This window comes from Mustela putorius, unplaced genomic scaffold (assembly GCF_011764305.1).
Source record: "Mustela putorius furo isolate JIRA1106 unplaced genomic scaffold, ASM1176430v1.1 tig00000905_pilon_pilon_pilon, whole genome shotgun sequence".
Taxonomy (NCBI): Eukaryota; Metazoa; Chordata; class Mammalia; order Carnivora; family Mustelidae; genus Mustela; species Mustela putorius.
Window position 1 is genome coordinate 622586 of NW_025421511.1, and position 14300 is coordinate 636885.

At 43.7% G+C, this 14300-nt stretch overlaps 1 protein-coding gene across 1 annotated transcript; it reads right to left on the reverse strand.

The window, feature by feature from the left end:
- Positions 1-8304: 8304 nt before the first annotated feature.
- Positions 8305-11611, reverse strand: LOC106007254 (beta-defensin 105A-like). The gene is made up of 3 exons (XM_013063619.1): positions 11545-11611; positions 11159-11200; positions 8305-8432 (listed from the first exon to the last, which is right to left on the reverse strand). The coding sequence occupies exons 1-3, from the start codon at positions 11609-11611 to the stop codon at positions 8305-8307; spliced, it is 237 nt and encodes a 78-aa protein (XP_012919073.1).
- Between the last annotated feature and the right edge of the window lie 2689 nt (positions 11612-14300).

Below are 14300 nucleotides of genomic sequence, written 5' to 3' on the forward strand. Positions count from 1 at the left end.
GGGGGTTATTTGAAAGATTAAAACTCAAACAAGGAATTCCATTTCAAATAAAGCAAAGCAAAGTGAGCTCCTAACAGTTGGACCCTCCCACTGGTAACGAGTAAAACTTTGGGGGAAGTAATTACCTGAAGAATATGAAAGCTGAAACAAATAAGAGAATATTTTATTTTTCAAAGATTTTATTTATTTATTTAACATAGATCACAAGTAGGCAGAGAGGCGGGCAGAGAAAGAGGGGGAAGCAGGCTCCCAGGTGAGCAGAGAGCCCGATGTGGGGCTTGGTTCCAGGACCCTGAGATCATGACCTGAGCTGAAAGCAGAGGCTTAACCCACTGAGCCACCCAGGTGCCCCACAAGAATATTTTAGAAAAAAGTCAAAATGGAAAAATAAAACAGCACAGAGTATGTTCTCTCTGGTTGCAATGTGGCATGGAAACCTTAACTCAAAACAAACAAACAAAAATAGCTATCCTCTTTCTAAACTAAGAACACAAGGTCAGAGCCAAGGGTGACTGCACCTGTTGAAAATGAAGACCCAGAGAAGGGAGCTTAGGTTCTATGTGTAAACTCTGCCCATGACTTTAGCTAACCCTGGAGCCATGCTTGCACCTAGTTAAGGTAAAACAAAATGACAAACACACAAACACCACTGAGATTTGAACTGCTACACTACAGACAAGGTAATATTTGCAACTTGAGTTTAATAAAGTCGCTTTCCTGTTAGAACAAAAACATCAGGGCACCTGGGTGGCTCAGTCAGTTAAACATCTGCCTTCAGCTCAGGTCATGATCCTGAGGCCTTCGGATCAAGTCTCACATGGGGCTCCCTGCTCAGCAGGGAGTCTGCTTCTCTGACTCCCTCTGCTCCTTCCCTCCGCTTGTTCCCTCTCTCCCTCTCTCTCTCTTTCAAACAAATAAATAAATCTCTCTTTTTTAAAATTTTATTTATTTATTTGTCAGAGAGAGAGAGCACAGGCAGACAGAGTGGCAGAGGGAGAAGCAGGCCCCCTGTGGAGCAAGGAGCCTGATGCGGGACTTGATCCCAGGATACTGGGATCATGACCGGAGCCGAAGGCAGCTGCTTAACTAACTGAGCCACCCAGGCGTCCCTAAATAAAATCTCTTTTTAAAAAATCTTTAAAAATTTTTTTTAAAAAAAGAGAGATTTTATTTATTTATTTGACAGAGAGAAACACAGAGAGAAAGGGAACACAGCAGAGAGAGTGGGAGAGGGAGAAGCAGGCTTCCCGCTGAGCAGGGAGCCCAATGCGGGGCTCCATCCCAGGACCCTGGGATCATGACCTGAGCCAAAGGCAGATGCTTAATGACTGAGCCACCCAGACGCCCCTAAAATCTTTTTTAAAAAAACAACTTTTACAACATCAACATTCTTCTGAGGATGCAGCAACATCACATTTCCTCTTCAACATTCAGAGTGGCCAGGACATCAATGATGTTGAAGTAATCAGACAAGGACTTTAATATACCTATTTCAATCAATTTTAAACATGAAAGATCTCATTAAAGAACAGAAAATATAAAGATACTTTGATACTAGAAAATACATTATCTGAAAAAAATTAACTGAATAGATTTGATAACATAGAAAATGTGACAGGATCATGAGTCACTGAATCACTAAAAATTATGAGATCTGTAGATCAGAGAGAAAAAAGATTGAGAAATACAGGCCTTTGAGGGCCCGATGGATAATATCAAATACAGGTAATTGAAGTCTCAGAATAAGGAGAGAAACATAATGGGGTAAAAGTAGTTCAAGGAAATAAAGGCTGAAAACTCCTAAATTTGGTGAAAGACAAATTGACCAAACCAGGAAGTCTGCAAATTGCAAAGGATAGAAATACCATGCTTAGGCACATTATGGTCAAACTTCTGAAACCCAGAAAAGGGAAAAAATCGTGAAAGCATCCAGAGAAGAATAACAGGGAAACAATGATTGAGTTATCATTGGCTTCTGCTCAGAAACAAAAGAGGTCAGGAGACCGTTGATGCATCTTGCAGCGCAGAAGGAAAACAGGCACAACACTGTGGGCTCCAAACTCCATCTGCAGGAAAAAGTCCTTTATAAAAGGGTAACAGGTGATTGGCATTAAGGAGGGCAGGTGTGGTGACGCGTACTGGGTGTTAATATGCAACTAATGAATCGGTGAACACTCCATCAAAAACCAATGATGCACTAGTACATATAGGCTGGTTGGACATAATAAAAGAAGAAAAAGGGAAGATAGACTGAACATTTTTTCAGGGCAAAGAAAATGAAAAGAATTTTTTCTCTAGCAGAGATTCCCTATAGGAATACTGTAAAAGGAAATTCTGTAAAAAACAAAAACAAAGGGAAATGCTGAAAGAAAATTTGATTTTCAAGAAGAATGAAACACATCAGAAATTATAAATACCAGAGTGAGTATTTAAAAAGGACCTTGTAAACCTGGTGATTCACAGACCTGTACCACTGGGGATAAAAATACATGTTTATAAAAAATAAAAAATTATAAAAAAAAAAAAGGACCTTGTCTTTTAATATATTTGAAATGTATGTGATGTCTTTTTTTTTTTTAAAGATTTTATTATTTGTTTGACACAAAGAGATCACAAGTAAGCAGAGAGAGAGGGGGGGGGGAGGAAGCAGGCTCCCTCCTGAGCAGAGAGCCTGATGCAGGACTCAATCCCAGGACCCTGAGATCATGACCTGAGCCGAAGGCAGCGGCTTAACCCACTGAGCCACCCAGGCGCCCCGTATGTGATGTCTTAATGCAAAAGCTGTAACATTGCCTTGTGGGTTATAATGTATGTGGTTGTGATACATACAGAAAATACAGTAAAAAGGACTATTATGAGAATGGGGAGAAATACATCTACTATACAATTATAAGGCTTCCAAACTTTAAATAAGGTAGATTAATATCAACTCTAATTAGATAAAAAAAGTTAAGGATGTCTATTGATATCCCCATTGAAGGCACTAATCATAATAAACACATTACAATGGTAGTTTTGACACAAATATCCCAATAATCTGAAGAAGACAAGAGATAGAGAACAAAGGAAAAACTCAGGGAGAACAAACACACCAGAAATAGTGAATTGATAGACCAACATCTAACTAATCTATCATTATTTATGTAAAAATATCAAGGGACTGAACATTCTCCTTAAAAGGTAGAGATAATCAGATAAATTAAGCAGGAAGACAAAAACATGTGTTATCTATAAAGGAACTAACTCTGCAAGCATTTTTTTTTTCTTTTGAAGTAATTATAGACTCATAATAAGTTGCAACAATGGAACAGAGAGGTCTTGTGAACCCATTACCTAGTCTACTCCAAGGGGAACATTGCCCATAATTGTGAATTGTCAAAGCTAGGAAATAAATTGGCCGAGTAAAATCAGACCACAAATTATAAGGAAAGCACTGTAAATATAAAGAAGCACAGAAAGATTGAAAGTAAATGAATGGAAAAACATAAACTATGAAAATATCAAAAGTAAGGAGGCTGGAGTAGCAATATTCATTGCAGATAAAAAAAAAGTATATTATCAAATAGAAAGTGGGATGTTGGGTAACATGTTTACACATTAACTGATTGAATTAAAGGACGAAACAGGTCTATACTCAAAGTACAAGATTTTTTTTTTAAAAGTTTTATTTTATTTATTTGACAGAGAGAGATCACAAGTAGGCAGTAGGCAGAGAGACAGGCAGAGAGAGAGGAGGAAGCAGGCTTCCCGCTGAGCAGAGAGCCCGATGCGGGGCTCGATCCCAGAACCCTGGGATCATGACCTGAGCCGAAGGCAGAGGCTTAACCCACTGAGCCACCCAGGCGCCCCCTCAAAGTAGAAGATTTTGATTTCACTCTTCTCAGCAAAGGGTAGAACCAAAAGTAGTAAACACGTTTGACTTACTTGATATTCACAGTCAACATAGCATAAAGCAACAGCAAAATACACATACACATTTTTCCAAGTACATACAATACATTCATCCAAATGGATCACACGCTAGGCCATAAAACATTTATATTTTTGTGGAATTTTTGATTTCTCCCTTCAGTATGTCAGGTCTCTCTTTTCATGTATTTTGTGGTTCTGGTGAGGTTTATACACACTTAACACGGTCTCCTTGAGGGGTTGATGCGCCCATCACTGTACAATGTTCTCTTGTCTCTAGCTCTGTGTTCTCTCATTCTGCTTTTGACCTCTTCATTTCCTGAAATCTAAAGTGTGTCTCTGGCACACAGCATACAGTTGGAGCTTTTTTTAAAAAAGAACTCCAGTCTGCGAGGCTCTCATGGGAGTGTTAAATCCATTTGTGCTTAATGCCATAATTGATGAGGTAGGATTTACATCTGCCATTTGCTATTTGTTTTCTTATTTATTTATCTAGAAAGACAGAGTTTGGGGTGGGGAGAGAGGCAGAGAGGGAGAGAGAGAATCCCAAGCAAGCTCCACATCAAGCGTGGAGCCCGATGTGGGGCTCGATCTCATGACCCTGAGATCATGACCGGAGCTGAAATCAAGAGTCAGATGCTGAACCGTCTAAGCCACCTAGCTGCACCCCTGCTGTTTGTTTTCTAAATGTTATTTCTTTCCCTCCCACTCCTGCCTTACTGTCTTCTTTTGTGTTAAATAGATGTTTTTTTGAGGAACCATTTGAATTCCTTTGTCATTTATGGTGCTATGTATGTTTGAGTTCTATTATAAATGACTTGGGAGGTTGCAGTCCGTTTTAAACAATCTAGTTTGGATTAATACTAACTCCATTCCAATGGTGAACAAAACGTCACACCGTATAGCTTGGTTTTTCTCCTCTTTCTTTTCTGCTGTTAGGAAGAAGTTAGAGTTTTGAAGTACAAGAGACATTCTGGCTGGCCTTGAAGGAGAAAGCTGCCGGTTTATGGAAAGAGCCACAGGGCAGGGAATGCAGGGCAGCCCTGGACAGCCCCCAGCTCCCAGCCTGCAGGGACACAGCTGCCCACCACAGGCCTACAATGGCAAGTGACAGAACTTTTCTGACAGCCCTGGGGGGTGGTGTGGGGGGGTTGGAACAAGGGGATCTCTTGCCTCAGATTAGATCAAAGTCCCCGATGACCCCATGCCGCTAGTCCCAGGGTAGGGGAAACCTTGAGTTGGGGTCCAGCTCCACCATGCCTAGACTTGGGACCGACAGAAGTGTGAGAGAATGTATGGCGTTTTAAGCAGTTAATTTTGTGGTACTTTGTGACACAGTGACAGAAACAAGTGCAAGAGTATTCCAAGGTAGAGCTCCCTTTGGGGAACACAGTAGTATGTTCTTTTGAGACTCCTGTGTGGCCCACAGCATTGCACAATTTCCTAAATGGTTGATGTTCTTTCCGGACCGTCTTAGAACTCTCCCTCTGCCTCTCACCTCCCAGGGCTGTATCCTAAAACCACTTACGGCTGAGTCCCTTTGTTTCAGCAGGCCACAGTATTTGGAAATTTTCCCTGTAGGATGGTTTCAGCCCAGTGACCTTGTGTAGCATTCTCTTGGTCTGTGGGAGTCATGCCTCTTTTGCTCTGCCTAATACGGTAAGCAGAGCCACTCCGAGGCTGGCCTTTCCGTCCTGCCACTGTGAAAGGCTGCAGCCACAAGCTCTTCGCCGCCATATATTTTCAGGTGTGAGCACCACAGGGCAGTGTGTTTGGTTTCCCAAGTACCTCTTGAAATGAAGCCCATTTCATAAGGATTGATGTGAAAGGGTTATTTTCCTCACCTGTCCCCCTTGAGAGCCAGGGTCAGGTCCCAATCACAGCACACCAAGCCGTTCTCCAAAGAAATCTGTCCCCTGCCTTCTCTTGCTTTCTCTTATTTTCTCAAGGCAGAGGAACAAAACTAAGTGTTTCAGAGCACATCCTGTGGTCAAACGTCTTTGCTGTTCCTGCCTCTGGGGTCCAGTACTTCAGTGGGGAATGTGGGAGAAAATGATACTCAAGGTTTTGTCCTCTGCCATTTGGTACTTCAGCCCAAATGGATCAGTCTTGCTCTACAGGTTCTGCCGTTCCCTTTCAGTTATGGGGAGGGAGTTCTGAAACAGAACCGCAGATGAAGAAGGGATAATACACAGTTAACATAGTCAGACCAGAGCCACAGTTTCAAAATGATGGAGGACAAGTCATGCTACACAGCGGAGATACTTCAGGGAAAAACCAGCTGTATCAGTGTCCTTTCCTTCTGACCATTTCCCTCTGACCCTTCCACCATGTAGAAGAGTTTCCCTTCAGAACACCCAGTGGACTGATATCAGAGATCTCCATGAGTTACTGTGGAAATAAACAAACCATTCATCTGAAGAGGCCATGGGCAGCCACTTGCACCCTGAAAGTGCTGAATTAATAAGAAATTTGTATGAGTTTAGACTTTATTATTTTATAGGGAGGATTGAGGGTCTCGAGAAGAAGGGGTGTGGATGAAAATTTCCTAAAAAGAAGCCAACTGAAGAAGAGAGGAGAGAGCATGAGAAAGAGAGGAAGGGTAATTCGTGAGTCGGCGATCATCTATGGGATTCTGTACAAGGTTACAAGGAAGGGAATATCAGGGTGTAGCCACTGGTCCACCTCTCTGCATGACTCTGAGACATGCACTTGAATCCTTCCATAAAGGAGACATCAGTTGGGTTCCAGGGTGTTTTCAATTTTGGAAATCACAGAATGGGGTGTTTGGAATGAGCAGTAAGTATTTGGTCTCATGGTCCTCTGTAAACCCTCAACAACTCTCACTGTGGAGAACTGAGCAGGAGTACCCCCCCCCACCCCGCAGGTGATAACTGCAGATTCTTTTGTTGTTCCACTGCCCACTTCTCTGAGTTAATCCCTGTGAAAATGAGGGAAACACTCTCCGGTTGGCAAAGGGGATGACTCAGATCCCTTTTGGAAGATAACTGATCCCATCTAAATCAGTCTGACAGTAGAGCCGATGGAGAAGCCCAATCAGTCAGGCTCCAGGCATGAAAACAGCTCCCACACAGGGTGGTTTGATAGAGATGATTTAACGTGGAGAGGACGTGATAAAGTGTTGGAAGAGCTGGGCATACAAAGGGGAGCAATGGGGCAGCTCCAGGGTTAGCCCTAGCTGGAAGCCCCCACTGCCCAGTGGCTGGGGGGAAAGCAGGAGACCATGGTGTGACCCAGAAGCTAGGACTGGCTACAGGGGCTTGTCTGCAGCAGCAGGACAGAGGGAGAAGCCAGGACCCAGAAGCAGGGACTTTGTTATTGGAGATGGAGCTACTGCCGGAGCAGAGGGTAGGGGAGAGAAGCTGGGGCTCTACCTTCTTCCCATCTATCCTCCCACCACACGCTGACATTGATAGAAGCCAGCTGGACGCCACCAGGCGTGGAGAATGTAGTTTGCAGAGAGTAGTGCCAGTTACACAGAGCAGAGCAGGGAAGGACAGGGAGTGTGTCTGAGCGTGAAACAAGAAATGGTACAACGCTAACTCAGATGTGAAGCTAAATAACGCCAACCTGCCATGTGAAAACTGAGTGATCAGATTTGAGGAGCTGCTCATAGGATGAATAATTTTGACCTTTATTGTGTGAAGCTACAAATTTTATTTCATAAGGTAGAAGTTATACAGTCAACCATGTTGAGCATTTTAAATTAATCTCTGACATTTTCACTTACTGGCAAGAAAAGAAGTACAAAGTTGGTGCCATGGACATTAACTGAGTAGGTACAAGTTGCTTAAAAAATACACCATAAGTACTAGAATCAATGACTGACAGTGTGTTGGATAGTATATGGATAATTTCTTGTATGCTATAGAACTGTAATTCTATTAACACAAATGCAGATCCCATTTCTGTTTATCTTTTTGGTTAAAATTATTACATATAGATGGGAACAAAAGAACACGATAGGGGTGATCATACCTTTTCTTGGCTCGCAGGCTATGACCTTGAAGAAATGAAAGTTTCTCTGACTCTCAAATACAAATGGAAATAATATTCTTCAAATACAAATGGAGAGAGTAAAATCATAAGGTGACCTTGAGCCATATGAAGGAAGTGTAGGGGAAAGATTTGAAAGCTATAAGGGAGTCTACCATTACCTAGTTGTCGTATCTGATTAGGCTACTAGCTACACACTCAGATCTTGATTTTTTAAGGATTATCTTAAAATACAAGCAAAGAAACAAAACAAAGGGAGAGAGACATGAGAATGATTCTGAGGCTCACTCACAGTGTGATGTGGGTAAGGCTCACAACTTCTCTTGTCTTCCCTTGAATACCAAGTCCCCCTTGGAAGGCCAGGAGTGCTGACCTGCTTCAGTTGATCTTCGGTCGGCAACAGAAGAAGTTCATTCTGCATTGTCCAATAACCTTCTCGTCCTCGGTACACATCCTCCTGCATGTTCCCCGGCCCAGCCAGCACCGCTCACAAGGAGCAAACTCACCTAGGCTGACAAAGAACAGCTGAGACATCTTTCCAGGGACTCCCCAGAGGTGGGGAGGAAGTCAAAAGCCATCAAAAAAAGGTGAGGGTTTGTATGACTTTAAAGAGTATTTCTAAAGAACCAGCCCTGATTTTTCAAAGAGCTCTGCTTTATTTGGGTTGGAGGGGGGCAAGAGTTAACGTTGAAGCAAGAGATAGGCACCATCTCTGTTCTCCATGCCTTGCATGGGTCAAAAGTACTGTAGAACCATAAAAATACATTCCTGATACTTCTGCGAAGATTACAGGTTGAAGGTGGGAAGGCCACCTTGTGGTTTAGAAAGGTCCTCAAAGGTAGAAGTAAAGTTAGATAAAGGTAGAGGTAAAATCAGTGCTGGTTTGAGTCTGGTAATGGTGGTGTGTCCTCAGTAAACTGCCTGGTCTTAACTTTCTCATTTGTCACATCAACATTCTAGAAATACTTGTCTACACTGTAAATTTCTCTAGTGGTCAAATGGAGTAGTTTATGTGAGAACATTATGCCAAACACTATGTCTTCCATTAGCTACTTTTGTTGTTGTTACTTTAAACAGAAGGTTTTTTATAGGACTGACCACAAAAAATTTTCCAGGGTAAATTTCATGGACCAGGTAGGTAGGGCCTTTGCCAGCCAAGAATCTGTTTGCTGATCTGGTTCTCCAGGGGCAACAATTGTGTTGTGACCCCTTATTCTCTTTCTGATTAACCACCCTCTTCTCAAGAGCCTCAGAACTACGTGGAAGCTTACAGGTTGGTCTCCTCCTGCAACCATTCACTGAGCTCCTTGACAGCCCATTTGCCCATCCCCAGTGACTATTTCAGCCCTTATGCTCCCTGTCTCACCATCTGCTCCTCCCTCTCACATCATTGCTCAGTAATGAGCCCAGAGTTGGTCCCTTCCTTGGATGCAGTCCATACCCCTGATGCTGGATCTCCTGAAGTTGCCCACCTAACTTCTGAACACTAACCCGGACATCTTTGTGTTCATGCTGATTGCTGTTTGCATTGTGCGGAAGCTTGCTGGGGCAGTGGGGGCAGCCGTGGCTGCCAGTTGCTTCTGTGAAGTCACCATTAGAGGTAGTCTTTGCTCTGGTAAGCCCAGGTCCTCATCACCTGCCTCTTGTGCTTGATGTCATGCACTCATCACATATTGTGTTAAGAGTCATTATCCTGAAACAAAGTCCCTGATGACTTGTATTCCAACCTGCTTTGATGAGAGGTGAGGACAGATGCAAGATAACATTCTACTGAAGATGCCTTTCTGCTAGCAGCATTTTATACCAAACTGCCTGATAACATTTATAAAAAAGAACCAATGCTTACTACCCACCCATGCCCCATGACAGCCTAGCCCTACAGTACAATTCAGTGGCTCTGAGGCATCTCTGCTCAATCAGCATATGCAGCCTTGGTACCAGATAGGATATGGATTATGTTGTAATTCTAATCTGACCTACTCTTGGGCATGCCAGGGATTATCTCTAGATGCCCATTTGCTGCTGAATTAGAAACCCATTCAGGGTTTCTATGCAATGGACAGGGTGATTCTTTGTGATGGAATCTGCTTTTTGCAGGCCGTGGACGGTCTGATAGTTCAGTGCTACAGTTTCGTTGAGAATTTTGTATGCCACCTCTGCTTAAAGGTATTGGTGGGGGACGCCTGGGTGGCTCAGTCATTGGGTGTCTGCCTTCGGCTTGGATCATGATCTCAGCGTGCTGGGATCGGGTCCCGCATTGGGCTCCCTGCTCAGTAGGGAGCCTGCCTCTCCCTCTGCCCTCCCCCCTGCTTGTGTGCATTCTCTCTCTCTCTCTCAAATAAATAAACAAATAAAATCTTTATTAAAAAAAAAAGTATTGGTGGGCACTGTTCTACCTGAGTGAGACTCAGAGAATTAAAACTTTGTGACCCTGGCATCCTGAGTTGGAAGCCTAGCTTACCACTTACCATCATGTCACCTAGGCAAAATGATTGAACATCGCCTCTATGTCTCAGCTTCCCCATCTTCTATAAGGTGGCGGTTACAATAGTACCCACGTCATAGGGATGTTTGGAGATTAAATGACATAATTTACATAAGGTTAACAGACTGGCACATAGTCAGTGCTCAGTGACTAGTAATCACCTGAAGTTTTTTTTTTTTTTTCTCGCTCGACAATTCTGTCTAAACACTTTTAAATTCTGTTTGCAATTACCCAGGGGTATTTCTTTCAGTTCTGTTTATAATATGCTTTCTTCCTGCAGGAGATGAGTGCACAAACAGAGATTGGGGGTTCTCCACTCTTCACGGCTCTTCTGTGATGGTGACGAGATTTCACTTTATTTGATCCTTCCTAGATTAGTACCATAGTTTGGAACACATTTTGCTGGGTTTGGGAGCAGAGCCTATAGGAGACAGATGAGGATGTTCTCTAAGTAGTCAGTGTTCATTGGCTGGTACAAGCGTATCCTCTAATCTTGCTTTTATGAACACCATGAGCTAATGACACTAGCCACCAGGTCCAAATCCCTATGGCCAAAATTCCATTGCAGTAACAGAGATTTCTCTGTGAGATGAAAATCCAAGTAAGAGAAGACAGAAACAGACATCTGGGATTTCAGGCAACTCTATTCTCACTATCATTTCCATCACTCCTTGTCACCGGAAGTCAGAGGGAGCTGACAGCCAGAGGACCTAAAAGTAGAAATTATGCACAAGGGATTCAACTTACCTCCTGGAAGTGGCTCAGAATATTCCAGTCCTGCCTGGCACTCTAAATTCAAAACAACACATTTTGGATATTAAAATCAGTGCAGGAAATAATGTTGTATAAAACAGTATTTCCAGCTCCACACATCTGCTGTCAAAGGACAGCATTTTACAGAGACCGTATCTTTGCGCTACTTCTGAAGATCAGCCCTCCCAGTAACTAGTAAGAAGTTTTAAAAAGGCAGGGGAGGGTAGTGGTTTGCTTAGAAAATGCCGCTGCAGAGTCAAGAAGATCCCATGAGATGCTCAGAGGGGAGCCGACCATTCCTCTCAATTTTATGATGGTCTATGGAAGAGCCTTAGGCTTTATGATCTGCGCCCTTCACCATCCCAGCCTTTTGCCATTACCTGATAGAAACTGAACCAAAATGAAAAAGGCAAAGACAAAAGAAGACATCTTTCTCCTTAGGGTCATCTCTGAGGGATGGCTCTTCAGGGCAGAGGTTTGGGGCCTCTCTGAGAAGACAGGAGGCTCACTTATATTTGCAAGTAATGGGGAATGCTCTTGGTCAGTGAAGTGAATCAATAAAGAAAGCACATTTATATGCTCCATTTCCCAGGATCAAGGACGGATATGATGGACAATAACCCTTGGTCTTCATAAAGACTTGTATTCTGGGAGCTCCAGACAGGGTAGTGCAAGGAACTCGAGGTCAGGGGCTGGAAAACCAGGGGCCACCTCAATCCTCCTGACCCAGCAAGTAGGAGCCTGCTACTCCCTTTCTCTCTCAGAATTTACTCTTCTCTTCCATTGAATAAGGAACCACTACAGTGGCTGAGACACAACGAGTTCTTCAGCCAGCCTCTCGGGATTGGGGTCAAGCTCTGGTGATTATGGGGATGTGTTTGGAACACAGGGAAGGCTTGGAAGGAGGCCTGGTGCCCTCTAAGAGCCCAAGAAGCAGGCTATGTTCCTTCCCAGGATCTCATTTGTACTACCTGTCAATGTCCCCAGTAGCAAGGGGATGGGTGTCATTTCGCCAAGTGAGCTTTGAATCCCTGATCCTGTAACAATGTCTCCTAGCAGCCGAAGGTATAATTACTATATCCTTTTCACTCATCAAGAACATGGGCATCAAAATCAACACTTATATCACCAAATAAGTTCTGTCCTATTGCTTGTGCTTACGGAAGGCTCTGTTCTTCACTTTGGGAAGGCAATAGGAACACTGAACCAGGCAGACTATAGTCAGGTCGGTTTAGCATGTACGTGACCCGGGCAGGTTGCTTACTTCGTTAAACCTGTTTCTAAGTCTTAATATGGGGATGTAATAAAGATACATCATAGGATATTTAAATGGACTCACTGAACTGAGCATCAAGGGGCTATCAGATCCCAGGCTTGGACTGAGTCCAGATGTACCTAGCAATGGGATGGAGGTGTCTCAGGGCTAACAGTGCCATGGTGTAGGCAGGGAATCTTGGCAGGAGGAGGCCTCTCCCCAGCCCCGAATTCAATACCAATTGCCTCCGGGCACAGACACTGAGATATCCTTGGAGAGCTGGTCACCATGGGCGACCATGGGTAGGAGTGGAAAACTCATGGAGGAAACACACCTGGCTTGACTCTCTCTTCAGTAAGGCATGGAGGTCCTGCAGCAGGTGCCTTGGGAGGGCAACCCAGCAGACGCTGGACCATACAGAGATATGCAGTGTCAATGAGCAGATCCCCGGGCACCAGTGAGGGTCTGTAAGTGTCCTGTAAGTACCCTTGTGCCTGAGGAACTGTGATATTAAATAGCAAAGAAAAATATCTATGACAATAAAGAATATGTGGTGTGTATATATATATATATATATATATAGGAATACTATGCAGCCATCAAAAGAAATGATGTCTTGCCATTTGTGATGACATGGATAGAACTAGAGCGTATTATGCTTAGCAAAATAAGTCAATCAGAGAAAGATAACTATCATATGATCTCCCTGATATGAGGAAGTGGAGATGCAACATGGGTGGTTTGGTGGGTAGGAAAAGAATAAATGAAATAAGATGGTATTGGGAGGGAGACAAACCATAAGAGACTTAATCTTACAAAACAAACTGAGGATTGCTGTGGGGAGGAGGGTCGGAAGAGGGTGGTGGGGTTATGGACATTGGGGAGGGTATGTGCTGTGAGAAAGGTGGTGCTATGGTGAGTGCTGTGAAGTGAAGTGTGTAAACCTGGCAATTCACAGACCTGTACCCCTGAGGCTAATAATATATTATATGTTGACAAAAAATATATATAAAAGGAAAAAGAAAATCATAAGAGAAAAAAAATCTATGACAGAGAAACTAAGTGCTCTAAATGGCACCTTTTTCCTGTTTCCTGAACATGGCGTCTTGTATTTTTATGATGTGCTTGGGCCAGCATGTTATATAGCTGGTCCTGACCTGAAGTGAATGTCTAAATAAGAAGACTCTTGCAGTTCTCAAATTAAAGGGTTGGTCCTTGTCATAGGGATCTCAAGACCTCTTTGCTACATCAGTGGGCCAGTGAGGTGGTCCCTCTGTATAGTGGTCCCTATGGTGATCACTTCTATAGCTCAAAGCGCCCTGCTCCAAGCTCAAATTCTTCCATACCTGAGTGCTTCAAGTATGGTGCAACTAAACATTTGTTTAGCCATTTAAAGCCCGCCTGCTTTGTGTGCCCTCCCTCCAAAGTGCCCAACACCTGCTAACATAGACAAGACAAAGGCCATAGCATTAAGACTCCAAATTGTCAGTGCCCCCCTGAGAGCTGTGATCCCAAGACTCCCCACCTTGCTGCTGAGACGTATCATCTAGACATGTGAGCCTTTCTCTGGTGCCCCTCTCCTCTGGGAGTTCCCTTCCCCTTTCAGGGGATGCATCGTGCTGCCATCCCTGGCAGGGCGTTCCCCCATGCAACCCTGTCCAGGTGCCACCTGATGCCACCTCTCTTCCTTGAGCAGCCCCCACACCCTGGAACTCATCATACTCCAGACCTTAGAATTCACCCACTCCGAGATGTCTGTCCTCTCCACAGTGAGGTGTGAACAGGCTGGCTCTTAGCCCTTAGGAGAGGGCGTTGGCTCTTCGGAGTGCTCAGACAAGATTGCATATGCCATGGCTGAAAGCTGTCTCCTCCTGACATTCA